Source organism: Diadema antillarum, unplaced genomic scaffold (genome assembly GCF_040938485.1).
Source record: "Diadema antillarum isolate AM-2024a unplaced genomic scaffold, OU_Dant_1.0 seq00000803_RagTag, whole genome shotgun sequence".
Taxonomy (NCBI): domain Eukaryota; kingdom Metazoa; phylum Echinodermata; class Echinoidea; order Diadematoida; family Diadematidae; genus Diadema; species Diadema antillarum.
Window position 1 is genome coordinate 156,324 of NW_027271685.1, and position 23,821 is coordinate 180,144.

The 23,821-nt window shown below is 38.1% G+C and overlaps 1 protein-coding gene across 1 annotated transcript; it reads right to left on the reverse strand.

The window, feature by feature from the left end:
• Nucleotides 1–5,383: 5,383 nt before the first annotated feature.
• On the reverse strand, nucleotides 5,384–23,766 carry LOC139739536 (uncharacterized). Its single transcript, XM_071650135.1, has 12 exons — nucleotides 23,658–23,766; nucleotides 21,124–21,302; nucleotides 20,068–20,225; nucleotides 18,825–18,986; nucleotides 18,230–18,348; nucleotides 17,311–17,462; nucleotides 14,228–14,300; nucleotides 12,469–12,580; nucleotides 10,983–11,107; nucleotides 10,583–10,658; nucleotides 6,897–7,012; nucleotides 5,384–5,512 (listed from the first exon to the last, which is right to left on the reverse strand). Exons 1-12 carry the CDS (start codon nucleotides 23,760–23,762, stop codon nucleotides 5,384–5,386), a joined length of 1,506 nt encoding a protein of 501 aa, XP_071506236.1. The 5' UTR covers nucleotides 23,763–23,766.
• Between the last annotated feature and the right edge of the window lie 55 nt (nucleotides 23,767–23,821).

The window sequence follows — 23,821 nt, forward strand, 5'->3', positions numbered from 1 at the left end:
TTCTCGTTGCGCGAAATGCGAGAAAATTTGAACACTGCGAAAATTTCCACTTTTACAGTACATTCAAACAGCATGACTAGTGCAAGCCTGCTAGAATGGAGTTGTCTGTCAGCAAGTATGTGCATTGAAGCATACACTTATTGGTGGAGTTGGATTCCAGTTGAGATTCTTCGGCTATGTGTGTACTTACAGATCAGTGATAAAGGTGTATACAATTCCTTCCATGAATCCCTGAATATATGCGAATCAGGCCAGCCTTCATGTTAAAGGCCATATGCCTTACAGACTTTCCGTTTCTCTTCCACTCTCTCTCAAAGCTGCCTAGTTGCTGAGTGAAATGGTACTCAAAGAGATTATGATTCAGGCTGATTTGAATAGAAATTCACTGTGCTTGAATGAAGATACAGTGATTAAACATACATTCAAAGCTTTCTGATGACTTCATGTGGTGTGTATGCAGTAATGTGAGTGAATCAAGTGCACATCTGTGAAGCAACTCTGAAGGAAAACTGGAAAATTGGGGTGGAACCCATAATGAATGAGAAAGTGGTCCTCTCATTATCCTGTGGTTTTCTGAGCAAAATAATTTGTTCACAAGATGAAAGTGATTTCGAGTACAATAGAGACAGTAATTGTAGATTGAGAATACCATTGTGGATGTTACAAGGTAGATTTTTTTCCCTTGAAAGTATGCAATTTTGTGTAAATATCATGTGGCATTAAATGTTTATTAAAGAGACAGTGACAACAAATCTGAGTGAAGAGAATGTTTTTTGATGTTGTGATGAGTATTGTAGTGTGATGCAAGCTTGAAACTGTAGGGATATGTTGTAATAATGAAGTCGTCGGGATTGCTGATCCTACTTCGTTGTGAATGGATTAACCCTAAAAAGACTGGGGGGGGGGGGGGCCTAAAAGGCCCCCCTCGACATTTCGCGCGATTACTCAGCAACACGCAATGCTCTCGCCGCAATGCTCTATGACTTTTTTCTTTCGAGTTTCCCGCACATTTTGACATCAAATTTGTGACGCCCGGGGGTACGGTTCTGAAGTTACATAACTTTTTGTACATGCACGTGAGACCGAAAATGGCTCAAAAATGTGATTTTGTGTACAAAGTCAATACAAATTGAGTTTTATCACATGGTTCATATAAATGTGCTTATTTTTACTCTCAATGGCTAAAATCAATTTGTTTTAGTAATATTATGCTTCAAAAAGGGTCTGCCACAAATTTTGCTGAAAAAACAACAAAAACAAAAGGTCGAAAAAACAAAGAAATACATAAGAAATTCATAAAACAATAAAATAAATAAGAAATTAATTTTGATACCGAATTTTTTTTTCAAGTACATTTGCTAAGAATGCTACAAAGAATATCTAGACCAAAAATGAGCACTTTTGGAGCTTTATTTACTGATTTAGATAAAAAAGTCTGATTTCTCGCATAAATTAGCATAATTAATCAAAATAAAATAAAAGAAGACTATTTTGGAAAATTTGAATATACGATCTTGTAGATTACATCGCACACTACCATTGTGCAAATTTCCGCGGCGATCGCGCGATCCACGGCAGAGATCTTAAGGGGGGGCCCTTTAGGCCTCCCCCCCCCCCCCCCAAGTCTTTCGAGCTACCAAAATAGCCCAGTCTTTTTAGGGTTAAAAGAGACTAGCTTAAAACAGAAAAGAGAAAATTGAATTCACCTTGTACAAAGTGGTACCTTGTTGCAAGTGAGCTCATTATATATAGTAAGGTTTCCCTGTATTGGGATACACAGCTAGTCACAAATGATCCTGTGTAGTAAAGCTACTCAACCAGGTCCATAAAAGTTGATTTGTACAAAACATAAATCTTACTGGAGACTCACTGAACAAGCCAGTGAAGTACAAATGGAAAAGAAAGGAGATAGAGTAGGCAAATTTCCTCTATTATTTAATGGTATTGTTTTAAGTCATACATTATGGCAAAAATATGTCACACAGTTAATATTTTGGACAGTTTTTTCACACAGACATGGACGGAATTCTTACAAGTTTTCTCACTCTAAGGCGCATTACAGTGGACTCCCATTATAATGAAGTCCTCGGGACCGGCAGTTTTCTTTCATTATGTCAAAATTTTGTTATAACCAGACAAATAACCAATAAAAATACATTAAGCTGATAATGTTGCAGCCCGAATTTTTATTTTGTTGTAACCGGAATTTCGTTATAACAGTGTTCGTTATAATGGGAGTGCACTGTACCAAGAACCTCTATAAACACTTCGCATATACGACAAAATTAGGCAAAACGAACAACATCAAGCATTCTGTCCAAATGAACTAGTGACAAACAGCACATAGTACATTTCATTATGGATGCCATTCTGCACAGCAAAGATACTAAGTTGGATCATCAGTGGATATGCGACGTGTGTTCCTTCAAAATTGGCAAGTTTCATTGACGCAGCCAGAGTCCATTTACTGCTCTAACCCTTCACACAGATCACTGGCGCTTAACTTCCAGTCTTGCTTGTTGGTATGCTTAAGACATGCACGACTCGACAGCAATGAAAAAAGGGAAGTCCAGGCAATTTTTATAATTTCACATCAGGTAGTACATAATTCGACAGCTCCATGTTTAGATTTGTGGAATTAATTGTGGTCCTTGAGCAGAGAAACAAATAACATACTGTGAAAACCCCAAAACAAATCACACTGATCAAAGATGAAGACATAGCATCTTCATCATAAGAATGCATAAGTTGGAGGCTCACATATTTCAGGAATGTAGCAATGTAAGTCCATTACAATACTGCTTGCACCTGTGCAGAATTCATTCATGCTTTTTTCTTTTGTTTTGCTTCCTTGAGCCCCCACTCGCACATTCTTATGGTGAAGCTGCTATGTCATCATCCTTGCTCATTGTGATTTGTTAAACATTTTGAAAACATTCTTCTTCCTTATCCAATCACTACAAAATACCAAAACTCTACCCAGTCTAACCAATTTATAGTTGTTCCAAGTGTAAAAGTCTGAAAATCATCCAGAGTTCTCCTTTAATGATATCTCTCCGAATGGATGTCTTGTGAAAAGACGATCAAAATTTATGTGAACGAATACCTGAGGGAAAAAATATGGAATAAAAAGACACACAGGTGAATTGAATACATCACTTATGGGTGGGCTATCAGTGAGAGAAAATGGAACACAATTTTAATACATCATGACCTGGGGTCAATGAACGGCATGGAAGATGGAAGAACTGGCAGATAAACATTCTGTAACACTTGGTACAATATTTCATGAATTTCTAACTTGTATGACAATTTCAGGAGTGGTTGAAATGGATCTAGAATACATACAGGATCCACATACACACTTTCATACATACATACATACATACATACATACACACATACATACATTACAATACATACATACATACATACATACATACATACATATACACATACATACATATATACATACATCAACATACATACATAGGCCCCTATACACATACATCACTTTAAATTTGGCACAAAACAAATCATGATGGTGTGCTGGACACAACACCATCACAAAAATGGTGCACTTGCTAAAACCTCTACATCTGGTAAGCAGTGCTCAATGATTTTAGGGAGATTTTTTTCTTTTATTTTACCCAGCAAGTTTGCACACTCAAGGCCATTTCCATGTGATCTACTATCCTAAATCTACTTAATGCTGATTGAAGCTTCCTTGGTAACACTCTTGTGCAATTAACATCACATGTGTAGTATTACTATTCTCTTATGTAATCCTGGGTAAAATTGAATCAAGACTGGGATATCACCTGAAAGATGTTCATGGTAGTATAAGAGTAAGCTGGAATATATTACCAGTCTGAACAAACGGATTACCCTCTATCAATGAAACCATTTGACTCAAATCATGTAATTTGGATATTTTGAAGGCAGCTATCATCTGTCGAGGCAGTTGGCGAGTAGTTTTGTTAGGAGGTCCACGATTCTTAAGGTTATACCATGTTCTAAACCAATACTCGGTATGCCAAATACCTAGGTGCGTTGCAGGGAGCATTGCTTTAGATGCATTATGGGATAGCTCAAGGGACAAACTTCACCTTGTTTTGGCTGAATATGCACTCATGTCACATTCCGTCTTTATCTAGAGGTATTTTTTGTTGAAGGTTTTGTCGCTCTCCATCATGTGGCCAGCACATTGAAGCCTCGTAGTGAACCATGAATCCAGTGACCGCAAATCGCAACTCTTTTTTTTTTTTAGCTTAATTCTAACTGAAGAAAAAAGGCAGCAACAAGAGAAAAGCTGACAAAAATTGCATTGAATCGCATGGGAACTGAGAAATGCGCAAAACAACCAGAAGTGACAATGCTCCCATGAAATCCCACAGTGCATCTGTGACAAGGCTCTGCAGCTTGTGCAGAAGTCTTTTGCACATTGGCAATCTCGAGAATTAAAACAAAACCATATGTAAGCAGAGACTCCAACTCTCTCGTTTTCGACGGGAGATCTCCCGCCGAAAACCATTTTTGCAAAATCTCCCGTTCTCCTGCTTGAGATTTAATTTCTCCCGCCCCGGCTCTGTGTCTCCCGTTGGAAAGGATTTCTTATTTATTGCTATTGTATGTTGAAAAAAAATAAGCCTTATAAAGCACCAAAGACTAAAAGAGCATCTAGAACCCTAGGAATTTCGCGCTTCGCACACATCAACTTGGAGTCTCCCGTTTGCTAGGGGTTTCAGGCGGGAGAATCTCCAGATCAGAAGGTGCTTTGGGTTGGAGTCTCTGTGTAAGTGAATCACAAACAAGGTTCAGAAGATTAAAGTTGTGATTAAATCCAGTCCCATTCTTTCCTTACACCCTCAGAAAAAACAAAACAAAACAAAATAGTTATAAATTGGCAAAAAGATGAATCAAGGTGATGACATTGAACTCATAGTTGCATATATGAACTCCTCCACCCAATCTGGTACCAGTGGCTTTGAAGGATACAATCACAATCTTGACAATGAGATTTAATCCAGCCCCCACATTCCCTCCCCCCAAAAAAACAAAACAAAACAAAACAAATAAATAAATAAACAAATAAATAAATAAATAAATAGCGATAATAAATGAAAGGGAGGAAAAAAACAATTCAAAGGTGATAATATCATAACACAGCAGCAGAAACTCCTCCATACCATCTACTAGTTGCTCTGGGGAATGCAATTACAATTTTGAAAATGACATTTAATCAAGCCCTAGCTTCCCTTGCACCCCCTTCAATAAAGATATGATTATTATTCATAATGATCATAATTTAAACAAATGAGTCAAGGTGATGATACTGAAAGCACAGCTGCAGGAACTCCTCCTCCTCCTCCTCCTCCTCCATCTACCAGTAGCTGAGAATGGTGACCGTCCCTGGAGCTTCGGGGGATGCAATCACAATCTTGGTATCACTAGTCCACATGAGATGCAGGAGGCTTGGGTTTCTATGGACCACATTCAGCTGTCTTCCATCCTGAAACAATGGATGTATATGTTCATGGATGTATTATCATACACATGAATTACACAAACAGATTTATTAATGAGTGAACAATAAAATAAAAAAAAATAAATAAGAGAGGTAGATGGACAGACAGAACAATAGAGAGAAAGAGAGAGATGACAACAGAAATAAATGAAGAGAGATGTATGTGGATTGACAGATTGTATATAGAGAGACAATAACAAAAATAAATCAAGTGAGAGATACTGTAAAACGAGAAATTTTCGCGTGCATTTAAATTTCGCGAATTTCGCGAGCGCCGAAATTCGCGAAATTAAAATGCACGCGAAAGTTTTTGTCTACACTACATGCATTGAACGCCAGTGGCAATTCGCGAAAATTTCATGCCGCGAAAAAGGCTGTCGGCTCCAATTCGCAAAAATTTCATGCCGCGAATATATCATGTTTTACAGTAGATGGATAGACTGATACAGCCAGAAGAGAAAAACATACATTATGGGATAGGTAGAAGGATAGATATAGATAGTACAGATGGTCAGAAAGGGAGATGTGTTCATTGGATGGATGGATGGGTGCATAGTGAGATGAATAGATGGATGGATGAATAGGAGGATATAAGTGTTACTATCAACCCTGGCAAAGAGTATTCTCTCACTGACATACATACATGGTAAGGTAATCAATTAAGGTGGGTCTGAATCATAATAAAGGGAAAGTGTGTTTGACATGATGAAACAAGTGAACCATTATTGTTTCATAAAATTTAGGTCTAAAGTACCATCAGAAAGACAGGAAACCTCAGAAAGACAATTTTCCAGTGTCATCTATACACAATGCCAAAAAAATTGTCCAGTTTTATGTATCAGGGATTGTTGATCTAATAACTCTTCATTCATAAACTAAGCAAGGATCCCCCCCTCAAAATAAACAAACAAACAAACAAACAAACAAACAAAATTATTTATACTTGTGCAGAGAATTATATGATCACATTCAGCTATTAATCTCATCATACCATGGTGTTCTTTCAGATTTCATGCTCCTTCTGTGCAAATAGCACACTAGTGATATACATGTAATTGTGATCCACAATTTCAAATAGTTTTCCAGCTGAGCAGCAACAATTTTTCCATAACCAGTGACCTCCAATCTATAATCAAAGGGTGAATTTATCTTACATGATTGCTGAGTAAGAACTCCTATGCCGAACAACAAGCAACCATGGAATTGACAGCTTTACGTCCCCTCTGAAGGACATGGGAAAGAGAATAAAGTCTCTTGCCCGCGGTACAACTCCTGATGCCGGATGGACTTGAATCAAGGACTTCACAATTAAGAATCCATGGTGTTATTCACAGAGCCATAACATCTCTTCATGCAAGTACGAACTCACCTTTGCATCCCAGACCACAATTTTCTTGCGGTCACCCCCTGTCACCAGCCTCCCATTGGTCAGACTCAGGCAGCGGACCACACCTATGTGTTCCTTCATCACACTCAGGCAAACACCTGTGGGGGGAAACATACACAACAGGTGTACAGTAATGCCAGCAGGTGGAGGAACTATCCAAGAGGGTACCAAAATATGCATGTAGTGTGAGAGAGAGAAAAAAAAAACAGGTGTGAAAAACATGAACAATAGGTAAGGCAAAAACATAAAACAGGTGTGGAAAAACATGAATAAAAGATAAGGCAAAAACATACAACAGGTGTGAAAAAAATGAATAAAAGATAAGGCAAAAACATACAACAGGTGTGAAAAACATGAACAAAAGATAAGGCATAAACATACAACAGGTGTGAAAAATATGAACAAAAGAAAAGGCAAAAACACACGACAGGTGTATAGCAACCTACAATAGGTGTGAAAAAAATATAAACAATGCATGGAATGCCACATGGAAGAGGTGTGAAAAATAAACAACAGGTGTAAAGCAATGTGGGTGATGTTTGAGGAAATATGTAATAGGTGACTCATTTCACTGTAAGTATATTGTATTCAGAATCACAAGACCCTTCAGACCCCATTATCTCAAAATGGCTCCCTCTCTGTCCAAAATTATCATAGCCTGCCTACCCACATTCACAGACCTCAACATACACGAGGGTACAATCAACAGAAACAGGGTAGTCATTCCATAAAACAATCTCCAAGTAAAAACAACAAAACACCAAACCAACAAACAAAAAAAGAGGCTTTAAAGCTTGTTATTGAATGAAGTTATAAGGCATTATAAATCTTATAATTTTGTCTTTTTTAACCATTGCCAATACTATGAAAGTTTGGCTTCTGACATTGATCCTGTGACTTTTGACCTTTGATCCCTCGACATATATACTCATACATATATATACATATATATATATATATATATATATATATATATATATATATATATATATATATATATATACATATATATATATATATATATATACATATACATATACATATTTATGTATGTATATATATATATATATATATATATATATATATATATATATACAGTGCTGTATATATATAAATATGTATATATACATATATATATATATATATATATATATATATATATATACATATACATATACATATTTATGTATGTATATATATATATATATATATATATACACTCAGCAAAAAAAGTAAGTTCCCCCCTAGCATTTGTGGATATATCTCAAAAAGTATTCAACCGATTTTCATAATTCAAACGGAAATGGATAAAGAATTGTATTACTCATAACATGAGTGGAAAATCATTGCCACCAGATATCATTATTGGTGTGAAAAAATGCATTTTATGTCAAAATGCATGGAAACAAAAGTTGCACTTTAGTGATTTGCAATGACTTTTACACAAATAATCAAACAATCACTCATGATTCTGAACATTTAAGCATGGGTTATTGCATATTTCTCTATCTCTTTCTTTTCATGAGCATATAGTGAAGTATTTGATAATTGATATGTCCACCACCCGCAATGACCAGCCGCCATCTCCTCCTCAAACTGTTAACTAAAGTTTGTACTTGGCGCTGCTCAATGTTGGTCTATGCTCTCTGCAAGATGCGCTGAAATTCTTGCAGTGAAGTGTCATCTTTCAACTTCTTGCTCGCTTTCCACTTAATGATATCCCAAAGATTCTCTACTGGATTACAGTCAGGGGATCTTGCAGGCCACTCCATACGTTCGATGCCATTTCCCTCAGCAAACTGATCTACAACTTGAGGGCATGATGCAAAATGCCCACAGGCACATTAATGTGATCAACCTGAATTGGAATTACAAATCACATGGCTTCTACCAATATTTTCATATTGAGAAGGCCTATTGTTCAAAAAGTATGCATAACATCTGTTTAATAGGGAAGCACATTGTACCTGAAGAAATTCCTGAGAATTACACAATTTAAAAAGATCATTTGAGGAAATGTATACAATATGCTCTCTATGGCCTAAAGTGCAACTTTTTTTCCCATGCATTTTGACATAAAATGCGATTTTTTACACCAATAATGATATCTGGTGGCAATGATATGCCATTCATGTTTTGAGTAATGAAATTCCCTATCCATTCCCGTTCGAATTATGAACATCCGTAAAATACTTTTTGAGATATATCCAAAAATGTTAGGGGGGAACTTACTTTTTTTGCTGAGTGTATATATATATATATATATACATAAATATGTGTATATATATATATATATATATACATATATATATATATATATATATATATATATATATATATATATATATATATACAGTCAAACCTGCCTTAGCGGCCACCTGTCTATAGCGGCCACCTGTCTATAGCGGCCGCTGAAAAATCCCCCCAAGAGAAAATCCCTGTTAAAGACCCTGTGTATAGCGGCCACCTGTCTAACGCGGCCAGCGGCCACAGATTTTGTTTCCCACGGTAGATTTTAACCCGTCTATAGCGGCCAAAACCCCAATGGAGCCGTAGCCGAGCCGATATTTCTGCTGTTTTTCTGCTTTGTAGCCGTGCGGACAACGTTCAGTGATCGCCGCAGCTGCATTAATCCCTCATTCAGTCATAATAATGCACTAGTTTTAAGCTTTCTAAACGACCATACACATACTATTGTGCAACAATTTCATATACTAGTACACCGGCATGGTCAAATGCATGAAACATACGGTGTGTGCATACGCACACACATACATGTACATGTAAGGATACAACGATGATACATGTACATGTAAGCAATGCACACAAAGCTGGTTTACCTGTCTATAGCGGCCACCTGTCTATAACGGCCACTTTTCCTGTCTCCCTTGGGTGGCCGCTATAGACAGGTTTGACTGTATATATATATATATATATATATATACATCACCTCATATCACCTCATATCTCAATAGCAATACACACATCAAGTTTCATCAAATTACCTGAATGTTCTCTGAAGACATTCCAGTAATATACAAATGATGCACAGGATAGAGTGCGTACTACCTTCACTAACGCCACGAAATAATCTTGTGCATCATTTGTTTTATAAAATGGGTTGAAAACTAACAGCATTTTTCACGTATCTTTGTGGGTCAATACCAGTCAGCTACATGTAGCACTCGCTCAAAAGTCAAGATGTCCGAAGATGTTTGTCCCAAACATTTACGCACGTTGCACTCGGAAATCCCGCACATATAAGTACTGTACGTATAAGAGTATACGTACGCCACATGTTATGCACAAGAAAGGCCGGCCGGCAGCCTGAACTAGAAGTTGTTTACAGGATTGACAGCGCGTATAGTAGCGCGCAACGCACTTGTAACAACTGATTGAGTAGTGCGTACTGCTAGTGTAAACATTGTGACGTCAGGCCGTGTATGTTAGTGAGAAATTAATGCACGCGCACGTGACTCATTTCAGCGCTTCCAATGGGCTACATTCTTGAACCCATTTTATAAAAAGAAATTATTACTCATGAATGGATGGATCATGAATGGATAGATGAATAGACAGACACACAAACACACAAAACTGACAACCCCAAAACACAATGCCTGTTGCACCAGTCCTTGGTAGAGGCGAAGAAAAAAGATACGACTTACCCTCAAAATTCCATAACCTTACAGTGCTGTCCGCTGAACCCGAGGCTATAATGCTGGCATTGTAATCCACACAATACTGCAATTGCAATGGGACAAAAGACAATGTTTTGTGAGTAAATATTACAGGAGAGTACATGCAGTAAATAGTCAACAACATCCTGTGAAGACCTACCAGGAAAACACTGGGGATCTTGGTGCATAATCTAGAAATCAGTTTTTCTGATCCTCCAAGTATTGGCTGATTAAAAGGTATGATGTACGATAATTTGAATTCAGAATAACACTTACCATCAATTCAGAATCAGAATGGGATTTAAATACATTGTACAGAATCTGTGAAGCTAAATCATTACTTTTCCTTAATACTTGACTCGATGGAAATGGTGAAAATATTTCTCACCACTTCATCAGAGTGCCCTTCCAAAGTCTTCACGCAGACTCCGACGTGTGCATCCCAGATCTTGATGTGACCGTCGCCCCCGCCGCTGACGATGATGCGATCGTCAAACTTGCAGCACATCACACCTGAAGAGAACATGTCACAGAAAACAGGGACATATTTCCCATACTTATCTTTGTCTTAAATCATGCTGTGGAGCATCTTTGATCAGAAAATGTCACACAAGTAGAATACACAGTAAAAAGTGAATTCAGAGCTGGAGATTCACCTCACTGATTGTGTTTGGCTGCGTTTATCAACTTTCCCCTGTTTAAACGGCTTTCAAAAGCCATTTCCAAAGCTCTTTCGTAAGCCGTTTCCAAAGCCCTTTAGAAACGGCTTCCAAAATAGTTGTGTTTATCAACTCTTCACGAACATGATAACTGGCCTGTCACTGCACAGCTGCATTGCGCAATTCAACCCGAGGAGAAGAGGTCATATAAGGCGTGCATTGCTCGTAACTGCAGTACAATACTACAAAGCCGTTTCAAAACAGCTTTGCATTTATCAACTTCAAAAGGCTGTTACAAACAGGTTCCTGAAAACCTGTTTAGGAAACCTGTTTGGAAAGCCACAAATTTGCGGCTTTAATAAAGACTTTCCGAAAGGGCTTTCAAAACAGCTTTGCGTTTATCAACTCGTAAAAATTCCTTGAAAGCTGTTTGGAAAACCTGTTTCTGCCGTAAAAAAGAGTTGATAAACGCACCCTTTGACATATAAACCGATCATAACTGGTATGTAACTCGTATCCAGACTGAGCATGTATGAGTATTTACTATTAAAAAAAACATACTGCAACTATGAGAATAACTGTATAGTGATTTGCATAATTTACAAGGATAAACATGCCTTTATCTTCTAAACAAAACATCTTGCTGGTGAAAACATAAACACATATTTTGCCCATCAACCCTTTTCTGTAATTGGTTTGGGCCATATCACAGCATGTCAGTTTTCTTCTACAGCCATTAATTGTTTGGCAACTATATATACTGTATTTTTTAAAAAGACACTGGGTCATCATATGCTAAGTCTCAAATTAGACTTGAGCAAATGAGCTGCAACAATACGCACTTATGCACGGAAATAAACTTAGATGACTTGTAATGCTACCATGCACATACATGTACTATGGTTATTTCATACAAACCAGCTGCTGCAAGTGTGCATTACTACACTTAATGTAGGGAGATGGAGTTCTTCACAAGAAAACAATACCGTGTACAAAATTCTTTCACGATATTGCATAGATGATCATGAACAACCGCTAGCTAGACTTTTTCTGCAGACACTAGAATTGTATCAAATTCAGTAGCACCATACCAAAGGTCATCCATTTGACATCCAAAACACTTTAAGCCTTTAATGCAATAGGTCATGGCATCTAATTATCATTTATGAATTGACGATGAGCTGACAGAAAGGGATTTGGTGCTCCTCTGCTAACCTTCTGTGTGTCCATGCAGAACATGGAGGCAGATACCCCTGACCATATCCCACACTCTGACCGTTGTGTCCCACGATGTACTGACCGCCGTGTCTCTGTTGAGTCCCAAGTACTGCCAAAAAACAAAAAGAAAGAGAATGGGGCCAATTGCCGTCAGTCACTTATTCTTCTCAGCAGCTGATGCAAGACTGCAGGAACCAGACACATACTCATCCGTTTCAACTGCATGTGTACTTATATCATCAGTAAAAACTTTAAAAAAAAGAAAAAATATTTATCACAGGATATATGTAAAAGGCCAACTTTCATGTTATAGGCAATGAACCCCCCCCCCCCAAAAAAAAAACAATAATAATAAAGACATGTCTAATACGATAAGAAGCTTTCAATTTTATTTTGCGTTTGTCTATTTGTTTTGTTTGTTTATTTATTGATGGGTGGATTCATGGGCTAACTGCCCTGTTTCTCTTGACTGTGTTCACAGTTGTGCATGTTGAGGTGTGAATTTAAGTACAAAGGCTGCAGTTATTTTTGACAGAGAAGGTGCTATAAGAGATAATCAGGTCTGACGAGTCTCCTGATACATGGTGTGCATTACTTTAGGCCTACACCTGTTGTTTATTTTTCACACCTCTTCCATGTGGCATTCCATGCATTGTTCATTTTTTTTCACACCTGTTTTATGTTTTGTCCCACTAATGTTACACCCATTGTTTATTTTTTTAACACCTGTTATTTTTGTGTCCCCCCTTTCATGTGGCATTCCATGTGTTGTATATTTTTTTCACACCTCCTGTATGTTGTTATAATTTACACCTGTTGTATGTTCTGCCAAGCCCATTGTTTTGCCAAGCCCATTGTTTTGCCAAATCCATTGTTTATCTTCTTAACACCTATTGTTTTGAAAGCATTTTAAATGCACTGCACATGCACTGCCAATGGAACTGGTTAATACAAGGTTAAAAGGAATCACATGCAAATCAAATGTTGCTAACACTAAATTAAAAATGCGTTAGGCACAGGAACAAATGTGACCCGCTACAACAAAAGGATCCTAAAGTCGCTGACGGCTGAGCCGAGAAAATCGAGTTTGAAGTCACATCATCATAATTGGGCAAAACAATCTGATTTCTGTTTTTGGCATAATTTTGTAGGCTAATGTTTTCTTTATCATCTGCAAAATTTTGAAGCTCAATGATGAAAGGAAAGGCAAGAAATCAGCGTTTTTCTGGGCCATGATTTTCCGACTTTCAAAGTAACAGAAGCGTGTCCGAAGATTTGGATTTAGCGCCGCAGCTAGACTCTGCCCCTAGCAACGAGGGAGTGATCTTATTGGTCAGTGCGTGGCATCCTGAATACTGATTGGTCGTGCGTAGACTGCTGGCGCTAAGCTTGAATGAACATTGCTAGGAGCGTGCCTTCTATTGTCAAGCGGTGAAAACTGTCTCGCTCCCCTTGTCAGAAGGAAAACTTTGAAGGTGCTTTTCTCGAAACTCTGATTTCCTCAACCACTTGACATGCGTTAGTAAAATCATTGATATCTCCTCAACCGAGTACTTTTATGAGTTGTGCTATATATGAAATTAAAGTAAAAGAGTAGGGGAATAATCTCATGCCATTTTCTGAAAATTGCCCTTCCCCGACTTTCGGATCCTTTTGTTGTAGCGGGTCACAAATATTAGTTAACAACTGGTATCATGTACACAAATGATGTGTATAATGAATGATGTGATACTGAAGTATCGAAATAAATACAAACCTGTATGTCATCACTGTGTCCTCGAAGCACATGCTTACAACCACCGCCAGGCCATGACCAAACCCTTATTGATCTAAAGAAATAAAATCAAGACACACATAAGGTGTGGTCAGACTGGAAAAAGATCAAAAAGTTTAAGATCACGAAGCCTTCGTCATCTTTGGTCGTCTGGTCACACTGGCAGCCAAATTTCTTGATCTTTACGCATTGGATCAAGAAGTTTTGGTCATTTAATAGTGCGGGTGCGCAAGGAAGAAGAAAGAGCGTGCCATCTGATGGCTAGTGATTGTAACATAACATTGAGCACTTTTACAACACAATAGAAATACGCTTTGGAGGTACTGTCCGCAAACAGGTGGTGGACTGGTCACACGACAGAGATCGCAAGGTTTCAGTTTCTAACGGTCACACTGGCAAAAGATTGAGAAGTTTGGTGGGGGTAGGGGAAATATCCCTAGTTGGAGCAAGAAGTTTTGTGGTAATTTTTGCGGGATGTTTGCGCTCACACTGGCAAAATTTTGAGGATCTTTTGCCAGTCTGACCGTGCCTCTATATGGGAGAGCTCTAACCTACAAGACCCTGAGAATGAAAAATCTGAGGACCCGATGTACTTGTAGCTTAATCAATATCAAAACTACTCTCTAGATTGACTGACAAAACTCAGAAAGGATCATCTTTCAAAATCAAAAGTATTGATTGAAAACAGCAATTTCAAAAAGATGAAATTCAATACAGAGTCAAAGGAATTTAACAGAATAATGAGATATTCACAAAAAATTCTGACCTTGGTTTTGCTCATATCGTACTTGAGTCATCTTTATGATCACTATGGAAATTTTAACAAATTGTGCATATTTCTCGAAGGGTACTGAATAAATCAGCCTTCAGTTGATTAATTGAATTGTTATATTCTTTTCTTCCTCACTGATTGATAGACAGAAAGAAAGGCACACACACACACACACACACACACACACACACATACACATACACATACACAAAATAACTCCTACAAGTTTGTCATAAAAAGATATAATACTATTGTGAACCATAGCATGTATTTATGATCAGGTTATGAGTATAGGAGAACTAGTGTTTATTTGTTTATTTGCTTATTTACCACTTTAGCTGTGGGTTTTTTTTTGTGTATTCCACTTTGATAAACCATATACAAACAATGCATGACCATTAAGAACAAGCACACATATAACAACATGTGCTAACAATACACTTCCACATGCAAGCAAATGGCATGTAAAATACCCCCAACCATAATTAACCAAAGGAAAAAAAAAGAGACTATGCTAATCAGTAGATTCTCCCAAACATTTCCCCCACTACAAGGAGGTCTATCAAAAAAGGTAAATGTCTGATCTTGTTAAAGGGATCGTATAGTTTTGGTTGAGACCTAACTTTTGGTGAAATAATGAGAAACCTCTAATGAAATGTCAAACAGCATGTAATTCTGAGAGGAATTCAAAGTTTATTTGATGAGAATTGGCTTTGGTCTAAGATATCCAAAACAAAGCAATCCTAATAAAAGGTGGGACTCACCTTTTATTAGGATCACTTTGTTACCCACGCCGATGAAAATCGGCAGGGGGTTATGTAAAGGGTTCCATATGTTTGTTTGTTTGTTTGTTTGTTTGTTTGTTTGTTTGTTTGTTTGTTTGTTTGTTTGTTTGTGTACAAGATAAGAAGAGAACGGGTAAACGGATTTGCACGAAATGTTCAGGGGATGTTTGGATAATGGCAGGAAAGAATCGATTAGATTTTGGTGATAATCGGTTGACCCTTGCAAATTCTGTGTGACCTTGAAGTTTTGACCCCATGATATAGTGACCACTCCGAAAATTTCCCGTTTCTCACTTTGCGATTTTCCGCTACCATACGAACACATAAACTCCCAAACGATCCGACTTCGCTGCTCAAGTGTTCGTAAGAATTCCGAAATTTACGTTTAGGCCTATTTGAGGGACTATGTCCTTCTAGATTTATGAAAGTTTGTTCTCCGTCGTCACAAACTGGCCCGTATTTTGATGGTTTTTCAAATTAACATTGATTGCTTTTTTCGTTGGAGGAGCATTTGCTCGGTCGCAGTCACACTGCACGATATGCGCGCTCAATGTCAATGCGTGTGCAAGGCCGCTGACAATGCATCGCGCTCTACACTGTTGGTGCAAAATTGCATCGGGGACGTTGCGGCGCTCGTTAGTGACCGAATGCTGGTGCAGTAGACATTGCATTCAACCCTTGCATTGAATAATTCCCGTAGACACTAATCATAGGGGTAATTGCCTGGGGGGTACGTAAATTTTGTTTTTCTTTTGCGCTTTTGTGGATACCATCAAAGATCGTACACTCATACGACCTTTGATATCATCACACTCTCGGCTTGCTATAATCAAAATATCCCGCAAGAAAACGGCGTATTTCTCGATTTTTAGCGCTTTTTCGGCGACCCGTCGCGTAGACAATACTCTTAAAACTGGACTTAATTCGCGTGCGCTTGGAAAAGTTCCGATTCTGCACTTTTGACGGTGGAATTTGGGATATTTGATGGATTTTTGGAGGAGACTAAAGGACTTTCCTATTGTGAATGAGTGTTACCGTATGTGAAATGATGTGACTTTGCGTGTGATGTGACTGTAGAACCAAAGATCGTACACCTCAGTGTACGATCTTTGGTAGAACTCACTGGCTGGTGATAAAGCACACTGGCAATTAAGTGACCGAATTCTGGTAGATGACCGAATGCACATTATGTTTACCCCGACTTTGTACTTCAGGCGTGGGTCTGCCGCCTTTAACGGCCCCTCTCTAGTTTCACTTTGTTTTGGGATGTCTCAGCAATTTCAAAACCGATTTTCATCAAACAAACTCCAAATTCCTCTTAAAATGGTATGCTCTGTACTATCTTAAAAGTGGCTTCTTGGTATCTCGCACAAGGTTAAAAGCCCAATCCTTACCTCCACCAATACTATACCATCCCTTTAACAAAAGAAAAAAGAAAAAAAAAAGTAAAATCTCTCCATGAATGTGCATTATCCATAACGAGAAATATGAATACAAAGTGCACTGACCTATCACTTGAGGCACTGACAATCATGTCGCCATGGAAACACACATGATCCACGGATCCATTGTGACCTGGAAGTGATTTCAAGCACCTCCCTGTCTTAATCTCGAAGATGCGTATGAGCCGATCTCCACTGCCTGTTACTAGGAGGCCATTCTAGGGAATGTGTGGAATGTAACACATAAAATCATAAATTGGACAAACAATTCCTCTACTTTTGTCTATCATCATAATGACATTGAAAACAAAGATCATATCTTTGCGACTGATTGACAAATTGCCCTACATCGACGTAAATAAGCACAGAATTGATCAGTTTTTTTTTTTTTAGTAGTAGCCACGATAAAAAAGCATGGGCGTACATAAAAGACAGTGATCAATTCAGTGCTTATTTACGTCGATGTAGGGCAATTTGTCAATCAGATGCAAGAAAAACATCTCGACAAAAGAATTTCATGAATTTGAAGATCATATCTGTCATGGAAAAACAACAGCAATCATCACCTGGCATTCTTCTGAGCAAATATGAAATGATTCTGATTATGATTTTGAAATACAAGAAGTCAAACAGTGTAATCTCACAATATGAACTCATATCACTTTCTTTTCTTGTAATTTTGCCCATGGCCATAGGTGCATATATTTCTTGTTTGTTTCAATTCTTTTTTTCTTCTTTTTTTGAGGGGAAGGGGAGCACATGTAATTTTTTGAATTTGTAATTTTCAAATTTCAAGCAAAATGAAAGAGCACTTGACTTACCTCTTTCAGAAAGTAGGGGCAACAATATCACCCTTAACACGTGTCAGTAACAGGTCGAGGGAATGTGTCCTTTTCATTAAAAAAAAAACATTATTAGTTTTTGGTGGAATTCTCATATATTTGTGTGACATTGTCTTTTTAAGTAGACATCAAAACAACCTCACCTTCATCTTGAGGCAAGTTACAGCATCGGTGTGGGCATCTATGACGTTGATGCATTCCAGGGTGAACATGCTCCATATCCTGACTGTCCTATCTCTGCTGCCACTCACAATCAACGTCCCTGATAAAGCAATGTGAGCAGATGAATATATATGTTTAATTCTTATGTATAATATGTATTTCACAAATGTACATGCTGCTATATGACTCAAAAAGTACAGTTTAAAAAAAATCATATTAATCCAAGAGAACTGACCTTTACTCATTTTAGTGCCTGTTCTTCAGGACTAAGAGAAAAAAAAAAACTTTGAAAGAAATTGCTGAAGAATTGTAAAAAGCTATTAAAAAATCTTAATATACTTCTAAAGTAATTTTCCTCTTAGCAACCTTTCTTTTTAAAACAGTTATATTTCAGGAAGTAGTCATATATATTTTTTTCTCAATGTTAAAAGAAAAATATATATATTTTTTAAATGTGTTTACAAAATACATATTTTTTCTTAAGGTACCCTGCAACCAAGGAAATAGAAATACAGACATAAAATGACATCTAGATCTAAATCAAAGAATGTACAATTAATGTATGACTGTTCTCACCATCGCAGTCAAGACAGGTGACTGTTTCACGGTGACCCCTAAGGGCCGGGACCACTTTGTAGCGGCCCAGGGCCCAGTTGAGGTCCAGATGATGGGCCCTCATGTAGACTTCTTTCCACCTGCATGTTGACTGAAGGGAATTTGATTCTGGACTAATAGCACCTGCATGGCAAAGTTGAAAGAGGAAAGGGACTGTCAAATATTGTCAGTTAATTTTCAGTTTTCAATTAACCCCCTGGGACATACAATGGACTTATCATCTTCTATTTCTAAATGTGGAGTCAAAAGGGGCCGGGGCAATTGATCCTAGCAGAATCTTTGTCTGAAGCAAAATGAAATTTTTAAATGTTTGACATCATAGCCTCAGACATGGAAACTTATAAATCAAAAGCTTCACAAAAGTTAAAGGGATGGTACAGTATTGGTGTAGATGAGAATTGGGCTTTAAACTTTTTGCGGGATACCACCAAAGCACTTATGATGTAGTGCAGAGCGTACCATTTTAAGAGGAATTCAAAGTTTATTTGATGAAAATTGGGTTTGGAATGACTGAAACATCCAAAAACAAAGTAAAACAAAGTGATCGTAATAAAGTGTGGGTCCCACACTTTATTAGAATCGCTCTTTCTTGGATGTCTCAGCCATTTCAAAACTAATTTTCATCAAATAAACGTTGAATTCGTCATAGAATTACATGCTCTTTCATATTTCATGAGAGGTTTCTCATTATCTCACAAAAAAAATGTTAGAAACCTGGAATTAGGTCTCAACCAAAACTGTCCGATCCCTTTAACTCACGTCTGTATTATTTTATTTTCAAGGTTTGATATAAATAAGGCACCACACTTGCCTGCACACTTGGTTTTCACATTACATGTTCACGAATGGTTGAGTACACATTTGCAGACAGACAGAACAGACACAGATTAGCTTGTTAAAACAGGTATTTTGATGTTAAACCAGTGATAAAAGCTATAGCTACAGGACATCAATTAAAAAATAATTACTGAATGGAAGACATAAGTTTCATTAAAAGAGATAATACAACAGCATACCTATTTTCCAAGATCTCTTGTATGCCTTTAGTAGTAGCGATTGTGTTGAACACAAATCAATACGATAATTCCCAAAAATCCCCACCTTCCCCAAAATCAGAGTAATTTCCACGAATGCATACAGGTAATTCAACCAATGTCTATGGCACAAGAGAGATGTTAGATGAAGTTTTGTGCATAATGGCTACCTCCACATGTGACACCCGAACCGTTGATGATAGAGTCAAATGTGAACATCGGCGAAGTGTTGGCAATACTGGTCTGATGTGGACTGAAGGGGCGCTCTTGACACAAGTCATGAATGCTGCCATAATGCAGCCAATTTTTCTTCTGACAGTGGTGATGCCTGGAGATAAAATAAAACAAAAAATCAGTTGCTATTTTTTTTTAACAGATATAAAGAAATGATAAGTGCCCGAAAAAAAAAAATTCTCATTACAAATTTATCTTAAAGCAAGCCCTTTCATAGAATGTGCTGGTCTTTTATTCAAGATCTTGTCATACATTTTAGTTTAGCTGTTGGTCACACAAGAACTTGACCATTGGTTTCACACTTTTGCACAAATTTTTAATTACAGTCACCCTGTCTTTCTGATAAGCAAATACAGTGGAAAGTTTGAAACCCATTTACATAACTCATTATTCAAATAGTGAGAATATTATGGGACAACCAATTCAAAAAATAAATCTTCTTGAACTTAAGTAAATCATGCTCTACACTTCACTTAACGATGGATAACTAAAATTGAAATAATTTCATGGTACACTGTACCGGTACAGGGTTATAGTGGGAAAACACTTCTAAGCTGTTTACAACATCAATTGCAGACAAAGGCATGTTTAATCATAGCACTGGGTAATTAAATTAGGTTTTGATTGAAGTGGAAACCCAGTTGAAGGACAAAATCTCAAACTGACAATTTTTGAGATGCCATAGACAGTTGAAGCCTCTATGTGTGTTCACTTTATAAACTTTCCCAAGCATCCCTGGTCATAACAGCATCCACAATCAAAACTGCATCACATGACGACCCAAATTCTCTCAAGAAATTGAAACTGATGTTTAACAATGGAAGCACTTGACCAGTGTTCATACCACAGGATGTGCATTTTGTAAACTTGTCCGGATGCATCCCTGGTCACATAAATGTATCCATGATCAAAACTGCATCACATGACAATCCAAATCCTCTCAAGAAATTTAAACTCTGATGCTGAACATTGAAAGTAATTGGCGTTCATACCACAGGATTTCACTGTTGGCAGCTTCCCTCCATCTCGTACTGCACTTGGCAACCTCACAGAGGTCACTCACAGAGAGGTACATGAAGACCCTGTCTACCAATTCCGCTGGGAGGTACTCGGTGAAGTCAACGGCAAGCAGGGGCTCAAGTTTCGCATACAGTGCTTTGATCTGAAGAGGCTAAATCATGAAAAAAATACAAAATTGAAACACAAATCACCAGGTGGTGATGAACTGCTTTGAATTGGAGCTGTACTGGTAACTATGGGCAGTTCAAAAATGATTCAATCTTTCAGTCACTTTCCTTGTGAAATAAACTGGTTGTAACCATTTCAGGGATGATAGTGTAGTGGCTCGATTAGCCACTTATTACTTTGTGTGTAGCAGCCCTGTGTTTTGGCCAGTTTAATTTGTCACAGTTTAATTTGGAACTTAATTTGTCACAGTTTAATTTGGAGCTTCGCAGTTTTTGTTGCCTCCTGCACAGAACGTTCATTTATTTGTCCTCCGACACGTTTCATTGACATTGTCGTCGAATGACCGCAACATCCATCGCTCCTGCCATGGACGACCCACTGTCCGGCTGAGCATCCCACGTTACATCGTTCCAGGCGACTCACTGTCCTGTCGAACTCATTTTCTTCAGCCTCCCGCCGACTCACAGCGCTGGTAGAGACCTGCAATTCATCTCAACCTCCGTTGGCTCTTCAGCCCTGTACGACGGAGTGTCGCATCACTTCAAGTCTCCGAACGATCCCCGCATCGAGCTCTTCGTTGCATCTTCGCGTCCGCTCAGCTCCGCAGGATTCCGTTCGTCGAGCCCCTTTTTCTGTCACCGTTCCAAACCTTCAATTTGGTCTTCTACGACAGCAATTCACTTACCTTCACCAGTCGGCACGATAAAGTTGCTCAGTTTAACAGACCGTGGACTGTGGACACTTACCCGGTATTGCCAAACACTTGCATTTACTGAATGAAGTTGACTTTTTGTTGGTATGCCCTCATTTGCATATCGATATTGTATTCTGTAGCGCTACATTCTACATGTCGTACATGTTAACTCCCACATTTTTTAGTGTTTTACGATGTCAAATTACACTCTTTTGATTGGTGCAATATTTTGATTTGAACATACCTACCAGAGTTAGTTATAATAATAATAAAAAAACAGAAAAGGGAATATTTGAGTCATTTCAATTATTTGTGTGAATTTCTCTCCTGGTAGATCATAAAGAAAAAGAAGGGAGATTGATTGTTTGAGCACGCCTTTTGTTTGTGTGATTGAAGATGCAATTTTTATGTTAACATTCTGAGTACCTTCACTACAACAACACACTCTATTACTTACCCAAAATCATTCATAATCAATTTTTCCCACAATAGTTTTGGTTGAAATGAGGCGTCATGTTTCCAACTTTTTTTTGTGAGATAATGAGAAACCTCTTATGAAATATCGAAGAGCATACAATTCTAAGAGGAATTCAAAGTTTACTTGATGAAAATTGGTTTTGAAATGCCCGAGATATCCAAAACAAAGCAAATAATTCCTCTTAGAATTGTGTGCTCTTTAGTATTTCATAAGTGGTTCCTAATTATCTCACAGACAGTTAAAAGCTGAATCCCCATCTCAACCAAAACTAAAACCATCCCTTTGATTATAATGAATATAAGCTTTCATTGCTGATGATCCGTAAAATGCAACAAACATGCCAGTGAATTTAATACTTGATATGTGACTGTAAAACTTCATATCTAAAAAATTAATCAATCTGAAAATTAGAGGACATTGTCATAAGTGATCACAATTACACACTGTCCCTGCCCATCATACCTTCTAGATCTTATTTGAATGTGACAGTTTTAGTATTCAGTTTCTTTCTTTGTTTGTTTGTTCGCTTGTTTTTTCTTCTTCTTCCTTTGAATCCTTATTCAGCATTTACTAACATCGCCCTTTGGCCTTCTTCCCTCGTCAACAACACAGCAGTGCTCAGCATCACTCGATGGCTATTCAATTGTGGGAACCACTTCCTTCAAACCACTGTTGCCTCATAAGTGCCTATACACCCACTCTCGGTTCGGTGGGCCTGCAACATTGCAGGCTGCAACTTTCATCATCCCCCCCCCCCCCCCCCCCCCCCCCCCATCCCCTCCTCCTCCTCATCATCAGCATTTTCCTCAAGAAAGACAGCTACCACCATACCATCACTATCAAAATCTTCCTTTTTGTGTAATTGTTACGTTCATCTCAATTAATGGTCATATAGACTGGTGTCCTGAATCCATAAACATTATCTCATTATCAAAATGTCTATGGTAATCACCTTAATTATCACTACAGCGACAAACCAAACCTCATTTACCACATGTCCGCCGCGTAAACGCATGCCCACCCCACGCATACGGCCCACCACCACCTCCCTCCACCACAGCACCGCGCTCCGCGCGCCGGCGCCGCCGGCGCCGGTGCGCCAAACTACCCGACGCTACCTAAGTAAAAGGCTCATCCCAGCCGGATCACATCTTCATCTTTCGTACCTTGCATCTTGAAAGCAACTGTAACAGTATCCCGGTTTGCTGGTCCTGCGTGCAGTCATCAAACCAAGATATCACAGTTTCCATATGATCCTCGAAGCACTTCATATTTTCTTAAACTAACACTACAGCCACTTCCTGTCATAACAAGACCGATGTGGTTGTTG

Bases quoted from the DNA above. Each gene is read 5' to 3' on its own strand.
- LOC139739536 (XM_071650135.1), bottom strand. From the start codon at position 23,762: ATGAAGTGCTTCGAGGATCATATGGAAACTGTGATATCTTGGTTTGAT. The intron at 21,303-23,657 runs GTACGAAAGATG...TTCATGATTTAG, and splicing joins AGTTGCTTTCAAGATGCAAG to CCTCTTCAGATCAAAGCACT. The intron at 11,108-12,468 runs GTTAGCAGAGGA...TGTTCTCTTCAG, and splicing joins TCTGCATGGACACACAGAAG to GTGTGATGTGCTGCAAGTTT.